A 22,154-nucleotide genomic window follows, 5' to 3' on the forward strand; every position below is an offset into this window, starting at 1 on the left:
TCTAGCCCCAGATCTTTTGCAGACCTAGCAATGCCCCTGCTTACAGTACAAGATCCAAAGGTTAAAACAGCATATATAAAAAACGTACGCTCGTTCACCATGGGCATGGACTCACGATGACTGCGTGACGTCAGGGGCTCGGCTCCTCCCCTCTAAATGTGTGTTGCCCTCTCATTGGGCTTCATCAGTATATCTACTGATGAAGCCTTTTCTTGGGGGCTTTTTTTAATTTATTACACGTCAATAATTGTATTGAGGAAAGCGGAGCTGAGCTGTAAGGAGGGAGAGAAAGAGGGTGTTTCCTGGAAGTTACCTAAGTGAAGTTACCAGTACAAACGTGCGTCCTGAGGAATATAGGAGTTGATGATGTGGAGGAGAGAGATCGTGGAGGAATTAAAGAGAGATCATTTTCTGAGTTTTTATCTCACCTGTGAGGTGAGGAGGCAATTTGGCTGGTGATGGTGTGTGCGCACGTGTTATTGATCCCAGAGAGGACAGTGATTGTGTCTCACACACTATGATATATTATATATGTAGCGGGGTCTCTTTAAGGACTATAAAACTACTGTTCCCAGAACCCCGCTGGTTCCCAGGATGTTTGGAGTTATGCCCCAGAGACTCATGGGGGAGGGCATATAAGGAGGGGGAGAGGCCTAGTTCGCTCTCTTTGGACACCCCCCCCCCTCTCCTAGCAAGAGGAGGTCTGTGCTGAACTGCTGGAGGCACAAGGCCTGAAGCCTGGGCCTTGTGCTCTTTTCCAAAGAGCCCTCTGCCAGCCTAGCTGCACCTGAGAGACATTTTCTCATCCTTGCTGCAGTACACCAGAAGGATTGAAGACTCGGAGGTCGGTGGATTCCTGTTCCTAGACGAATCGGCGGAGGAAACGGACTTGGACTTGTCCGGGTGGTGAGAGCTGTTTAAAGACAGATACTTTATCTTTATTATTCGTTTGGATTACAAAGTTGTTCTTCAAGTGCACCACCGAAAGATTGCTAGTGAATATTGTTTCACTGGACTTCCATCTAGATCAGTCAGGCCTGACTGCATAGGTAGATAGTGCTGGGTGTTAGTTTACCCATGTGGGGAAGTAGCTGAAATAGGGCAGCGCTAGAGTTGCATAGCAATACTTTATTATGCTGATTACTCTGTTTATCTTTATTACTGGTTACTGCAGGGACCTGCTTATGTGTTGCAAACCAAATGTTCGATTCATGTTATTCCTTTTATAAAAACAACAAGTAAAGTCAGTTATATACTTTCAAAGATTGTCTATGAGCTTGAGTTATCCACCCACGCACACACACATATTTAGAGTATAAGTGATTTAATGTGTATTGCTAGATACTAACTGTGCCAGAGTGGGTAGAGCAGATTGCCGGGGGGGTTGGCGGAGCTGTGCTCAGGGCCCAAAACAAACTTGCGGCCCTCTTAAGTGAGGGTATCGCTATACATATATATATATATATATATATATATATATAATATATTTTATTTTTTTTTTTTTATTTATTTTTTTCGCACCAAGAATAGTTTTTTCCGAATTTTTTCTTAGTTTTTGATTTTTCACATCTCGTTGCACTGTGATATTTATTATTGTATGTAATAATAGGGATCGTATAATCATTTTTTTATATAATGATTTAAAGACACACATCGCTGTTCTATAAGGAAATTATTGTTTTATTAAGTGTGGTGAATCACTGTGAGTATTACAGCAGCTTTGGGGATATTTATATTGTATTTACACTGGTATTTACATTAAATTTATTTTGCCGCTGATTGTCTCTTCACACTTTATAGTGCAATAATATTGTCACAATATGGGCCTCATAAGGACCTTCTAAATGGCCTTACCATAAGAAATTCGAAAATTCTAAAAAATAGAACCATTATTTAGTCTCCAACATCAAGTCAGCTGTGTTTTTGTCCTCGTATTGAGGAATCATTTATTTCCTTTCATTTGTGAAAGTTCTTTGTACATCCATCTGCCATCTTGGCGTGACTTTGGCCTTAGAGCATTCGCTGTCCTGTATTTTCTGCCATATCCACACCATGAACTCTGGATTAATACCATGGACCACCAGCGCTTCTTTGTACCTACACGCGTCGTACCTTAATCCATGCACGTAGAAACGACTGTCATGTCGGAAAGTTAGCTTGGCCGCAACGGAGAGAAATCCAAAATATACGTCATCCAATGGGAATACAGGGAGTAGAAGGGAGGCATTGTACAGGCCGTTCACTGAGGCTCCTGGGAACAGAAAACCGCCACCGGATACAAAAGCTGGATAATATTCCTGAGGGTACAGAGTCTTTGTGATGCTGTATTTGGTATGACGCATGACAGGTGGCCTATGATGGTGGAAACCATGAATTGTATCTGGGGATCCATATTCTGTAATATACTGTACAATCATGCCTGGGTTCACAAATTCATCATCGTCAACTGTAGGGGGGAAAAAGATAGTTAGTATGTATGAAGATCACTAACCATATATATATTATCTATCTAAATATCTATCTATGGGAGAGGAGTGAGAGGGTGCAGAGACATAGACGCACAGGAGAGGGGTGAGAGGCGCCAGAGACATAGACACACAGGAGAGGAGTGAGATACTGCAGAGACATAGACACACAGGAGAGGAGAGGGGTGAGAGGCTGCAGAGACAAAGACACACAGGAGAGGAGAGGGGAGAGGGTGCAGAGACATAGACACACAGGAGAGGAGAGGGGTGAGAGGCTGCAGAGACATAGACACACAGGAGAGGAGAGGGGTGAGAGGCTGCAGAGACATAGACACACAGGAGAGGAGAGGGGTGAGAGGCTGCAGAGACATAGACACACAGGAGAGGAGAGGGGTGAGAGGCTGCAGAGACATAGACACACAGGAGAGGAGAGGGATGAGAGGCTGCAGAGACATAGACACACAGGAGAGGAGAGGGGTGAGAGGCTGCAGAGACATAGACACACAGGAGAGGAGAGGGGTGAGAGGCTGCAGAGACATAGACACACAGGAGAGGAGAGGGATGAGAGGCTGCAGAGACATAGACACACAGGAGAGGAGAGGGGTGAGAGGCTGCAGAGACATAGACACACAGGAGAGGAGAGGGGTGAGAGGGTGCAGACACATAGACACACAGGAGAGGAGAGGGGTGAGAGGCTGCAGAGACATAGACACACAGGAGAGGAGAGGGATGAGAGGCTGCAGAGACATAGACACACAGGAGAGGAGAGGGGTGAGAGGCTGCAGAGACATAGACACACACGAGAGGAGAGAAGTGAGATACTGCAGAGACATAGACAGACAGGAGAGGGGAGGGTGAGGGGTTGCAGAAACATAGACACACTGGAGAGGAGAGGGGTGAGAGGCTGCAGAGACATAGACACACAGGAGAGGAGAGGGTGCAGAGACATAGACACACAGGAGAGGAGGGGGGTGAGAGTGTCCAGAGACATAGACACACAGGAGAGGAGTGAGAGGCTGCAGAGACATAGACACACAGGAGAGGAGAGGGGTGAGAAAATGCAGAGACATAGACACACAGGAGAGGAGAGGAGTGAGATACTGCAGAGACATAGACACACAGGAGAGGAGAGGGGTGAGAGGGTGCAGAGACATAGACACACAGGAGAGGAGAGGGGTGAGAGGCTGCAGAGACATAGACACACAGGAGAGGAGAGGGGTGAGAGGCTGCAGAGACATAGACACACAGGAGAGGAGAGGGGGCGAGAGGGTGCAGAGACATAGACACACAGGAGAGGAGAGGGGAGAGAGGCTGCAGAGACATAGACAAACAGGAGAGGAGAGGCGTGAGAGGCTGCAGAGACATAGACACACAGGAGAGGAGAGGGTGAGAGAGTGCAGAGACATAGACACACAGGAGAGGAGAGGGGCGAGAGGGTCAGAGACATAGACAGACAGGAGAGGAGAGGAGTGAAAGGCTGCAGAGACATAGACACACAGGAGAGGAGAGGGGTGAGAGGCTGCAGAGACATAGACCCACAGGAGAGGAGAGGGGTGAGAGGCTGCAGAGACATAGACAAACAGGAGAGGAGAGGCGTGAGAGGCTGCAGAGACATAGACACACAGGAGAGGAGGGGGGCGAGAGGGTGCAGAGACATAGACACACAGGAGAGGAGAGGAGTGAGAGGCTGCAGAGACATAGACACACAGGAGAGGAGAGGGGTGAGAGGCTGCAGAGACATAGACACACAGGAGAGGAGAGGGGTGAGAAAATGCAGAGACATAGACACACAGGAGAGGAGAGGAGTGAGATACTGCAGAGACATAGACACACAGGAGAGGAGAGGGGTGAGAGGGTGCAGAGACATAGACACACAGGAGAGGAGAGGAGTGAGAGGCTGCAGAGACATAGACACACAGGAGAGGAGAGGGGTGAGAGGCTGCAGAGACATAGACAAACAGGAGAGGAGAGGCGTGAGAGGCTGCAGAGACATAGACACACAGGAGAGGAGGGGGGCGAGAGGGTGCAGAGACATAGACACACAGGAGAGGAGAGGAGTGAAAGGCTGCAGAGACATAGACACACAGGAGAGGAGAGGGGTGAGAGGCTGCAGAGACATAGACACACAGGAGAGGAGAGGAGTGAAAGGCTGCAGAGACATAGACACACAGGAGAGGAGAGGGGTGAGAGGCTGCAGAGACATAGACACACAGGAGAGGAGAGTGGTGAGAAAATGCAGAGACATAGACACACAGGAGAGGAGAGGAGTGAGATACTGCAGAGACATAGACACACAGGAGAGGAGAGGGGTGAGAGGGTGCAGAGACATAGACACACAGGAGAGGAGAGGGGTGAGAGGGTGCAGAGACATAGACACACAGGAGAGGAGAGGGGTGAGAGGCTGCAGAGACATAGACACACAGGAGAGGAGAGGGGTGAGAGGGTGCAGAGACATAGACACACAGAAGTAGGGATGAGCCGAACACCCCCCGGTTCGGTTCGCACCAGAACTTTCGAACGGACCCCAAATTCGAACGAACTTTAGAACCTCATTGAAGTCTATGGGACTCGAACGTTCGAAATGAAAAGTGCTAATTTTAACGGCTAATATGCAAGATATGCTAGATTTGTTGTGTTAAGTTGAAACTGTTTGTAATTTTCAACTGGTACATTTTTAAAGTGTAGCTCCAGTCAAAAAAACTATTTTTAAGCTATTTTTAAGCTTTTTGGAAAACATAGGGAAGGGTTATCACCCCTGTATAATTTGTTTTGTCGTCCATCTTTTTTCATCTCACTTGCTGTTGTCTCCTTCCGTTTGCAAGTAGGAGATGTTTGTAAGTTGGATGTTTGAAAGTAGGGGCCTTCCCTATATGCTCTGCAGAAATGGCGGAACAAGGTGTTGGTTTTGCCACAACATTGTAAGCCCTCAAAGTCACTCTTGGTGGGCGCTGGAGCGCCCTGCTGTGAACGATTATATCAAGAATTGTAATTACATGCCATTGTTGAACAGTGGTAGAAAAATTGACCTTTGGTGGTTGTGGTGCTGGTGCCACAACACTATAAGTCCTCACCGTTACTCTGGGTGGGCACAGGAAGGGGCCCTCCTGTGAAATATTATATCAAGAATTGTAATTACATGTCCCTGTTAAACAGGGGCAGAAAAATTTGGCCTTAGGCACTGCTGCTGGTGCCACCACACTGCAACCTCTTCCATATACTCTAGTTTTATTGCAGGAATTAGCCCTGCTGCAAAGCATTGCATCAAAAATTGTACTTAAACGCCCCTGTTAAACAGGGGCAGAAAAATTGGGCCTTAGGCACTGGTGCTAGTGCCACCACACTGCAACCTCTTCCATATACTCTAGTTTTATTGCAGGAATTAGCCCTGCTGCAAAGCATTGCATCAAAAATTGTACTTAAACGCCCCTGTTAAACAGGGGCAGAAAAATTGGGCCTTAGGCACTGGTGCTGGTGCCACCACACTGCAACCTCTTCCATATACTCTAGTTTTATTGCAGGAATTAGCCCTGCTGCAAAGCATTGCATCAAAAATTGTACTTAAACGCCCCTGTTAAACAGGGGCAGAAAAATTGGGCCTTAGGCACTGGTGCTGGTGCCACCACACTGCAACCTCTGCCATATACTCTAGTTTTATTGCAGGAATTAGCCCTGCTGCAAAGCATTGCATCAAAAATTGTAATTAAACGCCCCTGTTAAACAGGGGCAGAAAAATTGGGCCTTAGGCACTGGTGCTGGTGCCACCACACTGCAACCTCTGCCATATACTCTAGTTTTATTGCAGGAATTAGCCCTGCTGCAAAGCATTGCATCAAAAATTGTAATTAAACGCCCCTGTCAAACAGGGGCAGAAAAATTGGGCCTTAGGCACTGGTGCTGGTGCCACCACACTGCAACCTCTGCCATATACTCTAGTTTTATTGCAGGAATTAGCCCTGCTGCAAAGCATTGCATCAAAAATTGTAATTAAACGCCCCTGTTAAACAGGGGCAGAAAAATTGGGCCTTAGGCACTGGTGCTGGTGCCACCACACTGCAACCTCTGCCATATACTCTAGTTTTATTGCAGGAATTAGCCCTGCTGCAAAGCATTGCATCAAAAATTGTAATTAAGAGAGACATAGACACACAGGAGAGGAGAGGGGTGAGAAAATGCAGAGACATAGACACACAGGAGAGGAGAGGGGTGAGAGGCTGCAGAGACATAGACAGACAGGAGGGGAGAGGAGTGAGATGCTGCAGAGACATAGACACACAGGAGAGGAGAGGGGTGAGAGGGTGCAGAGACATAGACACACAGGAGAGGAGAGGGGTGAGAGGCTGCAGAGACATAGACACACAGGAGAGGAGAGGGGCGAGAGAGTGCAGAGACATAGATACAAAGGAGAGGAGAGAGGTGAGAGGGTGCAGAGACATAGACACACAGGAGAGGAGAGGGGCGAGAGAGTGCAGAGACATAGATACAAAGGAGAGGAGAGAGGTGAGAGGGTGCAGAGACATAGACACACAGGAGAGGAGAGGGGTGAGAGGGTGCAGAGGTAATCCCAGGAGGCTGAGGGAGCAGAACACGTTATTCTGACCAAAGTGAGACCGGCAGCATAGGGCAGGGCCAGCAAAAGAGAAAAAAGCAAAAAAAAATGCATATCGTCAACTTATATTGCGGTAGGGAGGGGCGGCGAGGAGTTTAGAGACCTTTAGTCGCTCAGTAGAGTGAATGTCTACTTTAATAAGCAGCATATTTAAAACAAACTGTCACTGACCTCCCTGGCTGCTTGTAATGTGAAGTTCTTCAAAGATTTTAACAAAGATTCTAAGTTTGGTTTCATTTGGTGTTTATCAACATGGAAATACCAAGTGTGTAGAGTAGAAGTGTACAGGACTGGCAGGCTGCCAACATTCTGCTTCCATAGAAAAAAATAGCAAAAGAGCTAAGATTTCAGTGCCTCTGTTGTGAATTTTGAGGATGAATTTCTCCAAAGTTCCCATAGTCACAGAGGTGAATGAGAACTTGTTTTAAAGTGCTTGTTCAGAATGTGTAAATATTTTAGTGTGCCTAGTCTGGGCACTCCTCCCTTACCTTTAAAAATGTGATCCACTTGAGGTGACTTCAGATACAGCCACTCCAAGAAGCAGCGTTCTTTCAAGGACAAGTTATGGTGTCCTTCAGTTATGTCCCATTGTAGAATGTCCCCGTACTCTTGGCTCTCAAATTTGGTGATTTCCATATGTCCTTTCACATCCGTCTTTCCCAACAAGAATATCGGTTTAATTCTGTATCCGTTCATCTGTCTCTCTTTAGCCCATGTGCTCCGCAGCGCTGACCTCCTTGTCCCAGTACTGGGGTGGGATTTCACCGCCAAAATCAGCAGTTTTTGGTTGGTTGCTCCTTGTTCCTCTTGGTTTGGCTCCTGTATGAGTGTGCAATTGTAACTCTGTAGTTGGGGGAACTCCGCCTCAAAACTGGTTAGGTTCAGATGATAAGTGTAAGTGCCACTGGACAGGGTTACTGACTGCCTCATTGTGGGGAGCGGCGTTCTGGCTGGTGTTGGGGCAGGACGAATCCTTCGGGGAATGTCTCTGGTGGTTATGAACCAACTTGACATCAGAAAAGTCATGATGGAGAACAAGGAGGCGCTTATGAGGATTGCTTTAAGTCTCATTGTTCCCTGGATAGAGACAGCAAGAATTTGAATACAATAAAAAACAAAACAAAAACAAATTTGCTTTATTTATTCATACATGTCCTGTTTTTTTCTTTATTGTATTGTTTTTACATTTTTCAGCTGCTTAATCCTCAACTAAATGTTCAATTTAAATCAATCACATACATTCCAGTTGGTTTTCTTCAGAAATAGCCACAGCTTGAGTAGAAAGGCCTGTCCTGTGCCAGCATGGTACAGAGAAAGAGCCTTGCATTATGTGCAGAAGCAGTGGTCTCTCTGGAGAAGTCTGCCACAATACCTTCAGAGTCAGAGCTAGAGTTCTCCAATCAGCACCAGGCATGAGAGCTTCCACACATCAAGCATGCGTCTTTCTCTGCAGTATGCTGGCAGGGAACAGGCTTTTCTACTCATGTTGTGGCTGCTTTCTAAAGAAAGTCACCTAAAAGACTGTGTTAATTTTTGTTTTGATGCACCTGGAATGTATTAAGATGCAGAGGAGTAGATTGAAGCTTGTTGGCCCAATGCAAAAGTTGACCTGGAATCTGCCCACTACCACCCACAGCCTTCATCACATGCCAAGATACTGTCACCGCGTGCTAAGATATCCCAAGTGGCCAGAGAGCTATTTCAGCTCTTTATTCAGATATTGAGAGGGTAATTCAAAAGATTTTGGAAAAACTGTTCACATTTTGACGTACCTCCCCAATTCTTTTGAATACCCTGGATCAGTGGTAGGAAACCACTAAGAGATAGGGATCTACCTGAACAACCTGAAAGAGAATAAAGATCGCCAGGGCTAAGCCTCCCCCTTCCCCTTTTTTTAAAGAAATGAGCTAGCAAGGCTAACTAATTAGCAAGGAAAAATTTTAAATGAACTAAAAACTTAAACATGCAGTGTCATTGTAAAAATAAAAACTTAGCCAACCATAAAAAAGGGACAATGTCAGTCAGTAGGGTAGTGGATGGTGTCAGCAGGGCAGTAGTTGGTGTCAGTAGAGCAGTGGACAGTATCAGTAGAGCAGAGGTTGGTGTCAGTAGAGCAGTGGATGGTGTCAGTAGAGCAGTGGATGGTATCAGTAGAGCAGAGCAGTGGCGGACTAAGTGGGGGGCAGGGGGGCGGGCCGCCCCGGGTGCCACACATTGGGGGGGTGTCAGGCCAACGCCCTCCCCCTCCGCAACTGAAGAGAAGACAGCGCCGTGCCTTGGGTTTGCAGCCCACACAGAGAGCGCCCGAGGCACTGGCAGTGGGCGGCATTGCAGGGGGGAGGTGCGAGCAGCACCCAAGTGGAGTGACACCTGTCGGCTTAGTGATCTGGGACCCGGCGCAACAATCTCCTTCTCTCTGTGGTCAAGTCGTGCCGCTCTGATCAGTCTCGGCAGCGGCTGTCACTCACAGCCGAGCAGAGTGAAGCCGCCTCCCCCTCCTCCTGTAAAGGAGGAGGGGGAGGCGGCTTCACTCCTCGCACCTCCCCCCTGCAATGCCGCCCACTGTCAGTGCCTCTGGCTCTCTCTGTGTGGGCTGCAAACCCAAGGCACGGCGCTGTCTTCTCTTCAGTTGCAGAGGGGGAGGGCGCTGGCCTGACACCCCCCCCAAGTGTGGCACCCAGGGCGGCCCGCCCCCCTGCCCCCCACTTAGTCTGCCACTGCTCTGCTCTACTGATACCATCCACTGCTCTACTGACACCATCCACTGCTCTACTGACACCAACCTCTGCTCTACTGATACTGTCCACTGCTCTACTGACACCAACTACTGCCCTGCTGACACCATCCACTACCCTACTGACTGACATTGTCCCTTTTTTATGGTTGGCTAAGTTTTTATTTTTACAATGACACTGCATGTTTAAGTTTTTAGTTCATTTTTACACAGAGAGAAGAGGATTATTGCGCCGGGTCCCGGATCACTGAGCCGTCAGGTGTCACTTCACTCGGGTGCTGTTCGCACCTCCCCCCTGCAATGTCACTGCCTTGGGCTCTTCATGTGTGTTCAGGTACATTATGGGCCTGTGGGGGGGCTGTATTGTTAGGGGGGTCTGAGCACTGTAGGGGGGTCTGTGCACTGGGGGGGTCTGCACTGTAGGGGGGGTCTGTGCACTGTGGGGGGGGGTCTGCACTTTAGGGGGGGTCTGAGCACTGTAGGGGGGGTCTGAGCACTGTAGGGGGGTCTGTGCACTGTGGGGGGGGGGGGTCTGCACTGTAGGGGGTCTGTGCACTGTGGGGGGGGGGGGTCTGCACTGTAGGGGGGGTCTGCACTGTAGGGGGGGTCCTGCACAGTAGGAGGGGTCCTGCACTGTAGGGGGGGTCCTGTACTGTAGGGGGGTCCTGTACTATAGGGGGAGGGGTCTGTACAGTAGGGGAAGATTTGGCACTGTAGGGGGTTCTTTACTGTAGGGGGGTCTGCACTGTGGGGGGGGGGTCTGCACTGTAGGGGAGTCCTGCACTGTAGGGGAGTCCTGCACTGTAGGGGGGTCTGCACTGTAGGGGGTCTGCACTTTAGGAGGGGTCCTGCACTGTAGGGAGGTCTGTACTGTGGGGGGGGGGTCCTGCACTGTAGGGGGGGTCCTACACTGTAGGAGGGGTCCTGCACTGTAGGGAGGTCCGCACTGTAGGGGGGGGTCCTGCACTGTAGGGGGGTCCTGCACTGTAGGGGGGTCTGTACTATAGGGGGTCTGCACTATAGGGGGAGGGGTCTGTACAGTAGGGGAAGATTTGGCACTGTAGGGGGGTCTGCAGTGTAGGGGGGTATGCACTGTAGGGGGGAGGGGTCTGCACTGTAAGGGGGTCTGTACTGTAGGGGAGGATTCTGTACTGTAGGGAGGGGTTTGCACTGTAGGGGGGAGAGGTCTGTACTGTAGGGAAGTCTGTACTGTAGGGGGGTCTGCGCTGTAGGGTGGAGGGGTCTGTACTGTAGGAGGGTTTGCACTGTAGGGGGGGATTCTGTACTGTAGGGGGGTCTGCGCTGTAGGGTGGAAGGGTCTGTACTGTAGGAGGGTCTGCACTGTAGGTGAGGATTCTGTACTGTAGGGGGGTTTGTACTGTAGGGGGTTCTACACTGTAGATGGGGGGCCTGTACGGTAGGGAGGTCTGCACTGTAGGGGGTCTGTGTAACATGCAGGGGGTCCAGAGCTGTGAGGGGCTGTGTAATGTAAAGGGGTGCAGAGGTGCAGGGTGCTGTGTAATGTAAAGGGGTCCAGAGGTACAAGGGCTGTGTGATGTAAAGGGGTCCAGAGGTTCAGGGTGCTGTCTAATGTAAAGGGGTCCAGAGGTGCAGGGAGCTGTGTAATGTAAAGGAGTCCAGAGGTACAAGGGCTGTGTAATGTAAAGGGGTCAGGAGGTTTGGGGTAATGTGTTATGTAAAGGGGTCCAGAGGTACAAGGGCTGTGTAATGTAAAGGGGTCAGGAGGTTCGGGGTACTGTGTTATGTAAAGGGGTCCAGAGGTACAAGGGCTGTGTAATGTAAAGGGGTCAGGAGGTTCGGGGTACTGTGTTATGTAAAGGGGTCCAGAGGTACAAGGGCTGTGTAATGTAAAGGGGTCCAGAGGTGCAGGATGCTGTGTAATGTAAAGAGGTCCTTAGGTGCAAGGTCCTGTGTAATGTAAAGGGGTCCAGAGGTGCAGGGTGCTGTGTAATGTAAAGGGGTCCAGAGGTGCAGGGTGCTGTGTAATGCAAAGGGGTCCAGAGGTGCAGGGTGATGTGTAATGTAAAGGGGTCCAGAGGTGCAGGGTGATGTGTAATTTAAAGGGGTCCAGAGGTGCAGTTGTGGAGAGGGGTACACAGTAGTGACAAAAAGATATTGAAGGATGCAGAGGTATGCAGGGGGCACAGTGGGGTGTTTTTACTTTTTAAGGTGGTGGGTGCCAGATATAGGATCCGCCCCGGGTGCCAAATGCTCTAGGTACGCCCCTGGAGCAGACCTTGAAAGGCAGGCTCTGAAATGACCATGTGAGATTACAAAAACACCCACCACTGCAACAGGTCTTCCACAATTATCTCTCATGAATATCAAGACCTATGATAATGAATTCCTTTGTATCTCTCCTAAATGATCTCCTGAAGACCACCAAGAAGAGACTCTACAGAGCATTGTAAGAAATGTAATAAAGAGAAGACGATTGTCTGGTTGGGATGGAGCTCCCCCTTCCCGTGTGTTCCTACCTGTCCGTCCTGTAGAAGACACTGAGCTGTGTTCTGGGACACGCCGAACAAGGACATTCTATGACAATCACTCAAACATGCTGTCTGAGCCTCTATAGCCGTGATGGAGAAGCTTGGCACCCCAGATGTTTTGGAACTACATTTCCCATGATGCTCGACTACACTGCAGAGTGCATGAGCATCATGGGAAATGTAGTTCCAAAAACATCTGGGGTGCCAAGGTTCACCATCACTGCTCTATAGGCTACACTGGAGCCTCCATTAAAATGAATGGAAACCGCATCAAAAACACTATCTGTAGGAAGTGCTAAAGTTCAGGTTGACAGAATCGCATGACAAGGGAAATCCCATTGTATGCAAACTTGCCCTTCTAATCAATGTGACTCAGCGCAGTGCAATTTTGGAAAAGGTTCCTGGTGGACTTCAGTGCGATTTCAGCCTCAAAGACTTTTAAACCCTCACCTCTCCTCCCTAGTCATCCTTCATCCATTGATTTTGATACAGCTGTGATTTTGGAACCTTCCTTGGGTTCTTCCTTCACTTGATCGATCCTTCCCTTCAACCTCAATAAATCTTTCATTCAGCTGATCCTAACTTTCTTAGATCGGTGGAAGGATTAATTGAAGGTTGGAATGGATCGGGGGAAGGAAGGAATCATGGATTGATCAAGTGAAGGAAGGATCAATCAAGCAAAGGAAGGATCCCTCCCTATCCTCCCTAGTCATCCTTCATCCATTGATTTTGATACAGCTGTGATTTTGTAACCTTCCTTGGGTTCTTCCTTTGCTTGATCGATCCTTCCTTCACTTGATCGATCCTTCCTTTGATCAGTCAATCCTTCATTCAACCAATCCTTACTTCCTTTGATCGGTGGAAGGGTTAATTGAAGGAAGGATGGTTCGGGGGAAGGAAGGAATCATGGATTGATCAATTAAAGGAAGGATCCCTCCCTGTCCTCCCTAGTCATCCTTCATCCACTGGTTTTAATATAGCTGAGAGTTTGGAGCCTTCTTTGGGTCCTTCCTTCTTTTTCCCAATTGATCCTTTCTTCTCTCAATCAATCCTTCCTTTAATTGGTCCTTCCTTTGATCAATCAAACCTTCTCTTGATTAATTGATCCTTTCTTCCTTCAAATGAACCTTTCCTCCTTCAATCGATCAAAGGATCAATTGAAGGAAGGATGGATTGATTTACAAGGATTGATCAAAGGAAGAATGGATTAACTGAAGGATCAATTGATCGATTGAAGGAAGGATCAGGGAACAAAATAAAATCTGGTTGGTCGCACATCCGATAAAATCCTCTTTTTTGTAATGATTCTTGATGTAAACACACCTCCACAAACCATAATGGGGAATACAGCAACTCCAGCTAATACGTTTCATGCTTCATTAGCGCTTCATCATAGCTAAGGAAGCACTGATTGATGGAGGCTGCAAGGATGACCAGGGAGGAGAGGTGTGCGTTAAACAAAAAAAATTTGTCCATCAAAGTCACATAGGAACGCTTCTGATCAAGCTGTTGCAACTTCTAAAGTCACATCAAAGTCGCATCAACATTGCGAGCAAGTAGCACTGCAGAGTCACACTGCAAATTGCATGAAAATCACATTAGAATAGTGGAAAGTGATATTGGGAAGACGTGACGCAAACGTGTCAAAAACTCATATGCGTTTTTTAGATGCTTTTGATACAGAGCAGTGTGAAAGTAGCCTTAGATTACATAGAATTCTCAAAATGTATAACCCAACCGCACATTAGTCATGATCAAGAGGATCCAACATTTAGACCTCACAGTTATATAGACAGTACTCTTCTGCTTACACACAACATCGTGGCAGAAGATTAGTTAGAGATATGGAAATCTTCCTTCCTGCAGCAATTCACGTCAGCCTAGGTTGGCCATGAGTAGCCTGAAATGATGAACATCCAAGAAAAGGAAAATACGGTAAGTATGGCAACAATTTTCCATATTCCTAGAGGAGGAGCAGGCTACTCATGGCCAATCTAGGCTGACGTGATGAGCATCTAAGAAAGGCAAATTATAAGTATGGCAGACATTTTCCATATTCTTGGAGCACATCATGTCAAGCTACTCATGGCCAACTTAGGCTGACATGATGAGCATCCAGGAAAGGAAAATTATGGTAAGAATGGCAAAAGGTTTCCATATTCCTGGAGCAGGAGCAGGCTACTCATGATCAACCTGGCTGACATGATGAGCATCTAAGAAAGGCAAATTATGGTAAGTGTGGCAGAAATTGTCCATATTCTTGGGGCACATCATGTCAAGCTGAAGCTACTCATGGCCAACTTAGGCCGACATGATGAGCATCCAGAAAAGGAAAATTACGGTAAGTATGACAAAAAAACTTTCCATATTCCTGGAGCAGGAGCAAGCTAGTCATGACCAACCTAGGCTGACATGATGATAAGGCAAATTACTATAAGTAGTTTGTAGACACAATAACTTTTGCTCAAACCAATCAATATACACCTATTGTCAATTTTTTTTTTTACCAAAAATATTTAGAAGAAGATATATCGGCCTAAATTGATGAATAAATCTTTTTTTTTTTTTAGATTTTTTGGGGATATGTATTATAGCAGTAAATTAAAACAAGGTTTTATTAATTTTTTTCAAAATTGTCGGCAATGTTTTGTTTATAGCGCAAAAAGTGATCAAATATCTCCAAAAGAAAGCTCTATTTCAAGGAAAAATGGACGTCTTGTTTGGGTATAATGTCGAACGACCGTGCAATTGTCTGTTAAAGCATCATAGTGTCATATCGAAAAAGATGGCCTGGTCAAATATATGTATATATAAATATATACACACACATATGTCATTTTTTTCTCAGAATATAGGTGCAAGTACTCTTCCCCTCACCCCAAGTCACCCTTGTGTCTGCCCTCTACCTACCTCCCTGCTGGTTTTGTAGTGGTAAGTCCTCATAATGGGCACATCAGGTGTACAGGCCTGGGAACTCAGCACAGGGATGGTGAGAACCCCGCATAAAGGGCACAGCAGGTGTACAGACCCAGGAACTCAGCACAGGGATGGTGGGAACCTCTCACAATGGGAATAGCAGGTGTACAGACCCAAGAACTTGATACAGGGATAGTTTGAAGCCCCTCATAATGGTTACAGCAGGTGTACAGACCCAGGAACTCAGCACAGGGATGGTGGGAACCTCTCACAATGGGAATAGCAGGTGTACAGACCCAAGAACTTGATACAGGGATAGTTTGAAGCCCCTCATAATGGTTACAGCAGGTGTAGAGACATGGAAACTTAGCACAGGGATGATGGGAACCCCTCATAATGATCACATCAGGTGTACAGACCCGGGAACACAGCACAGGGATGGTGGGAACCCCTCATAATGGGTACAGCAGGTGTAGAGACCCGGGAAATCAGCACAGGGATGATGAGAACCTCTCACAATGGGAATGGCAACAGGGATAGTTTGAAGCCCCTCATAATGGGCACAGCAGGTGTACATACCCGGGACCTTAGGACAGGGATGGTGGTAACCCCTCATAATGGGCACAGCAGGTAAGTAGACTTCAGAACTCAGCACAGGGATGGTGGGAACTCCTTATAATAGGCACAGCAGGTGTAGAGACCCGGGAACTCAGCACAGGGATGGTGGGAACCCCTCATAATGGGCACAGCAGGTGTAGAGACCCGGGAGCTCAGCACAGGGATGGTGAGAACCTCTCACAATGGGAATAGCGAGTGTACAGACCCGAAAACTTGATACAGGGATAGTTTGAAGCCCCTCATAATGGGCACAGCAGGTGTACATACCTGGGACCTCAGGACAGGGATGGTGGTAACCCCTCATGATGGGCACAGCAGGTAAGTAGACTTCAGAACTCAGCACAGGGATGGTGGGAACCCCTCATAATGGGCACAGCAGGTGTATAGACTCAGGAACTCAGCACAGGGATGATGGGAACCCCTCATAATGGTAATGGGCACACCAATAGAATCTCTGAGAGATTAAATAAACCATTGTGGTGTTTTACCTTTCAGCATGTGCCAAAAATCAGAAATATTTTTTTCTGGGTGAATTAACCCTTCAGGGCCAGTTCACACCAGATGCAGTTCCGTGTGCTTTTTTTCTGCACTATAAATGCATGCACTGTGTTTCCCATGTATTCCAAAGGCTCTAGTTCACACCAGTGCAGTCAGTTCCAGTCATTTTCCGGTGAGTGCTGGAAACTGACTGGGACTGACTACACTGGTGTGAACTAGAGCCATTGGTATACATGGAAAACACTGTGCATGCCCTTTTAGAGCCAATTCACACCACATACAGTCCAGTGCGTTTTTCTTTTCTGCATCAAAAACGCATGTAAAGCAGGTTATATGGGTTTCAATGGCAAAGTTCACACTAGTGCTTGCAGTTCCAGAAAAAAAAAGAACATGTTGCATTGTTCCCGTACTGAAACGCTGTGAAACACATCAAAAACACACTGAAATGCACCTAAAAGCACCATAAACAAACTGGAACACACATGTCCTTATTTAAAGCCTCAACCCCGGAAGTTTTTAGCCCCTTCCTGACCAGAGCACTTTTTACAAACTGACAATTGCGCAGTCGTGCGATGTTGTACCCAAATGAATGCTTTCTTTTGATAGTATTTGATCACTTCTGCGTTTTTTGTTTTTTGTGTATGTACAAAAGAACAGCGACAATTTATTCCTTATTTAGGATTAATAAAAAAGAGGGAGGGGGGGGGGTGCACAGGACTGCATCAAAAACGCACTGGAACACATCAAAAACGCACATGCAGAAAAGCATCTGGAACGTGTCCGGACTGCGTTTCTATGGTGTGAACTGCCCCTTAAAATGTGTTGTAAACCTTTTACAACCACTTTACAAACACTATAATAAGGTCTCACCTGTGGCTACCACAAATTTCTCCTGAGCTTGCACAGTTTAGGAGATATTCATATGTGGCGTTTCTTTGGGTAGTGTGTCGTTACCGGCGGCTCCCACGCGCGTGCGCGGGAGTGACGTCATCACGGCTCCGTTTCAATCACAGCGCTGGAGCCTGCGATACCCGCGATACCAAATATTCAGGTATTTGTTTTTGTTTTGTTTTTGTCTCGGTGGGTTTACAACCACTTTTTGTTTTTGAATAGAATGAAGAAGAACCTGTCTTACTGCTATCAGGGGCTCTGTTGGGGAAATTCCTTCCTGTCCGATAAAAGGTTACCATTTAGAGGTTAACTTATTTACAATCAAAAAGAAACACTAAAATGTATCCATGTAGAATCACAAACACACCAAACTTTGTAACACATTTATTTTAACAATCATCTCTCAGCAACATAAAGAAGTTCTGTGATAATTCGTTACTTCGTATCTCTCCAGAATTATCTTCTGCAGATCACCAAATAAAAATGAAAAAAAAAAAAAAAGTATTTTCACCTTTGTAAAGCAGCTCAACCAATTAAGGGTCAAGCCTATCTCTGAGATTTTTTTTATTTTTTTTTGCTAGAAAATGACTTAGAACCCCCCAAATCTAATAATCTAATTTTCTTCTGCAGATCACCAAAGAAAAAAAAAACTATTTTCAACAGCTTAACCACTTAAGGACCAAACTTTTTTTTTTTAGATTTGTTGTTTACAAGTTAAAGATTTTTATTTTTTTTGCTAGAAAAATACTTATAAAAAATGTATAATGTTTGGGGGTTCTAACACCCTAGAGAATAAAATGGTGGTCGTTGAAATACTTTCTGCCACACCATATTTGCGCAGCGGTCTTACAAGAGCATTTTTTTTTTTTTGGGGGAAAAAATACACTTTTTTGAATTAAAAAATAAGACAGCAGTAAAGTTAGGCCAATTTTTTTTTATATTGTGAAAGATAATGTTATGCCGAGTAAATTGATACCCAACATGTCACGCTTTAAAAATTGCGCCTGCTCGTGGAATGGCGACAAACTTTTACCCTTAAAAATCTCCATATAGGCGATGTTTAAAAAAAAAATTCTACAGCTTGCATGTTTTGAGTTACAGAGGAGGTCTCACTCTACCGATCGCAACGATACCTCACATGTGTGGTTTGAACACCATTTTTTTATATGCGGGCGCTACTCACGTATGCGGTCGTTTCTGCGTGCAAGCTTGCCGAGATGAGGCGCATTTAAATTTATTTTTCTTATATATTTTACCTTTTATTTTTTATTTTTTACACTGTTCTTTTTAAAAAAAATTGTGTCACGTTTATTCCTATTACAAGGAATGTAAACATCCCTTGTAATAGAGAAAAAAGCATGACAGGTCCTCTTTGTAGCCTTGCTTGGATCCTTCCTTGAGATTGAGAGAAGAAAGGATCAAGTGAGCGAAAGAAGGAAGGACCCAAGGAAGGCTCCAAACTCTCAGCTATATCAAAATCAATGGATGAAGGATGACTAGGAAGGATAGGGAGGGATCCTTCCTTTTCTCGATCAATCCTTCAATTGGTCCTCCCTTTGATCAATCAATCCTTCCCTTGATTAATCGATCCATCCTTCCTTCAAATGATCCTTTCCTCCCTCAATCGATCAAAGTGTTAATTGAGGGAAGGATGGATTGATTTAAAAAAGGATTGATCGATTGATCAAAGGAAGGATGGATCAACTGAAGGATCAATCGATCGATCGAAGGAAGGATCAGGGAACAAAATAAAATCTGGTTGGCTGCACGTCCAATCAAATGATGTAGATACACCTCCACAAACCATAATGGGGAATACAGCAACGCCAGCTAATGCATTTCATGCTTCATTAGCGCTTAACCACTTGCTTACTGGGCACTTAAACCCCCCTCCTGCTTAGACCAATTTTCAGCTTTCAGCGCTGTCACACTTTGAATGACAATTGAGCGGACATACAACACTGTACCCAAATTAAATTTTTAGCATTTTTTCTTTTGGTGGTATTTCATCACCTCTATGGTTTTTATTTTTTGTTAAAAACATTTTAAAATTATTTATTTAAAAAAAATTTTTTTATATTTTGTTATAAAATTTTGCAAACAAGTAATTTTTATCATTTATTGATATACGCTGATGAGGCTGCACTAACGGGCACTGATAGGCTGCACTGATGGGCACCGATGGGCTGCACTGTTGGGCATTGATAGGGAGGCACTGGTGGGCACTGATAGGGTGACACTGGTGGGCACTGTGAGGTGACACTGAGAGGTGACACTGATGGGTGGCACTGAAGGGCATTGATAGGTGGCATTGGTGGGCAATGAGAAGTGGCACTAATAGGTGGCACTGATAGCTGACAGCGATAGGCACTGATAGGTGGTAGTGATGGGCGCTGATGGGTGGCAGTGATTGGCACTGGTAGGCTACACTGAAAGGCAGTACTGCTAGGTGGCACTGATGAGGCACTGATTGCCACCACTGGTGGGCATTGATATGTGGCACTCATGGGCATTGATAGGTGGCACTGGTGGGCAATGTGGGCACTGGTAGGTGGCACTGGCAGGGGGTACTGATTGAAAGAGAGGAGGAGGCAGATATGCCTCCTTCCTCTTCAGGACCGATGTCCAGTGACTTGGTGATCACAGCACTCGCCGTGTGCGCCCTGCAGGGGACGTGCGGGGAGCATGCAAAGGGGAGGACGTCCAATGACGGCCTCCCAGAAATTCAGGTCCAGTGGTTAATCATAGCTAAGGAAGGATTGATTGATGGAGGCAGCAAGGATGACCAGGGAGGAGAGGTGTGTGTTAAACAAAAAACACTTGTCCATCAAAGCCACATAGGAACGCTTCTGATCAAGTTGTTGCAACTTCTAAAGTCACATCAAAGTCGCATCAAAATTGCAAGCAAGTAGCACTGCATAGTCACACTGGAAATTACATGAAAATCACATTAGAATAGTGGAAAGTGATATTGGGAAAATGTGATGCAAACGTGTCAAAAACCCATATGCGTTTTTTTAGATGCTTTTGAGACAGAGCAGTGTGAAAGTAGCCTTAGATTACATAGAATTCTCAACGCGTATAACTCAACCGCACATTAGGCATGATCAAGAGGATCCAACAATTAGATCTCACAGTTATATAGACAGTACTCTTCTGCTTACACACAACATCGTGGCTGAAGATTAGTTTGAGATATGGAAATCTTCCTTCCTGGAGCAATTCACGTCAGCCTAGGTTGGCCATGAGGCTGAAACGATGAGCATCCAAATAAAAGGAAAATACAGTAAGTATGGCAACAATTTCCCATATTCCTGGAGCAGGAGCAGGCTACTCATGATTAACCTAAGCTGACATGATGAGCATCTAAGAATGGCAAATTATGGTAAGCATGGCAGAAACGTTCCATATTCTTGGAGCACATCATGTTAGACTACTCATGGCCAAGTTAGGCTGACATGATGAGCATCCAGGAAAGGAAAATTACGGTAAGTATGGCAAAATGTTTCTAGATTCCTGGAGCAGAAGCAGGCTACTCATGGCCAACCTAGGCTGACATGATGAGCATCTAAGAAAGGCAAATTATGGTAAGTATGGCAGAAACGTTCCATATTCTTGGAGCACATCATGTTAGGTTACTCATGGCCAAGTTAGGCTGACATGATGAGCATCCAGGAAAGGAAAATTACGGTAAGTGTGGCAAAAAGTTTCTAGATTCCTGGAGCAGAAGCAGGCTACTCATGGCCAACCTAGGCTGACACGATGAGCATCTAAGAAAGGCAAATTATGGTAAGTATGGCAGAAACGTTCCATATTCTTGGAGCACATCATGTTAGGTTACTCAAGGCCAAGTTAGGCTGACATGATGAGCATCCCGGAAAGGAAAATTACGGTAAATATGGCAAAACGTTTCTAGATTCCTGGAGCAGAAGCATCATCCAGGAAAGGCAAATTACTGTAAGCAAGGCAACAAATGTCCATATTCCTGGAGCACATCATGTCAGGCTACTCATGGCCAACCTAGGCTGTAAAAAAACACAAATAATACTTACAGACATATGAAGTAAGGCACCATATAGGAAAAACTCAGCTGTCCTGATGGGAACAAGACAGAAATGGCATCCGGAGAGGAATACAAGTGTGAAAAGTTCCGCCTTGCAAGAAACTCGACCTTCCGAGATCTCAAAGAGCAACAGATAACAACCAGTTAAACAAGTGTGATTTAACCACTTGGAAATTCCACCTTCTAAGATGCCTACAGGCACTAGGCAGCCTTTTGGGTACACAGGTGGGAGTTGCCTTCCAATAATCCCAAACTAATCTTTATGAACCTTGCTTTGTGCACTTGACCAAATCATTTGGTGGGGAGGGGGGGTTATGGTGTGGGTGTTTTGGAAATTTAACCTTCTAATGCCCCGTACACATGACCGGACTTTTCGAGGGATTAGACTTTCGACGGAGTTCTGACGGAGTTCTGACGGACTTTCCGAATGAACGGACTTGGCCACACACAATCACACCAAAGTCCGACGGATTCGAATGTGATGACGTACGACTGGACTAGAATAAAGAAGGTCATAGCCAGTAGCCAATAGCTGCCCTAGCGTCGGTTTTTGTCTGTCGGACTAGCATACACACGAGCGGATTTCTCGGTAGGAACTGGGTCCGGAGGAGTTCCATTTCTAAAGTCTGTCGGATTTTTACAAATCTAAAGTCCGCTGCAGCCCACACACGATCGAATGGTCTGCCGGAATTGTTCCGTCGGACCTTTGATGTTGAAAAGTCTGCTCGTGTGTACGGGGCATTAGATGCCTACAGGCACTAGGCAGGCTTTTGGGTACACAGGTGGGAGTTGCGTTCCAAAAATCCCAAACTTCTCTTTATGGACCTTGCTTTGTGCACTGGTCCAAATAATT

General features: G+C 46.2%; 1 protein-coding gene across 1 annotated transcript; it reads right to left on the reverse strand.

Moving 5' to 3' along the window:
- Positions 1–1,659: 1,659 nt before the first annotated feature.
- LOC143961599 (beta-1,3-galactosyltransferase 5-like) lies at positions 1,660–21,438 on the reverse strand. The gene is made up of 3 exons (XM_077470914.1): positions 21,291–21,438; positions 7,560–8,148; positions 1,660–2,446 (listed from the first exon to the last, which is right to left on the reverse strand). Exons 1-3 carry the CDS (start codon positions 21,294–21,296, stop codon positions 1,947–1,949), a joined length of 1,095 nt encoding a protein of 364 aa, XP_077327040.1. The 5' UTR covers positions 21,297–21,438; the 3' UTR covers positions 1,660–1,946.
- Positions 21,439–22,154: the final 716 nt, after the last annotated feature.

The sequence above is a fragment of the Lithobates pipiens genome, unplaced genomic scaffold (genome assembly GCF_037356315.1).
Source record: "Lithobates pipiens isolate NorthernLeopardFrog02 unplaced genomic scaffold, aLitPip1_a1.2 Scaffold_8, whole genome shotgun sequence".
In the NCBI taxonomy this organism is placed as follows: Eukaryota; Metazoa; Chordata; class Amphibia; order Anura; family Ranidae; genus Lithobates; species Lithobates pipiens.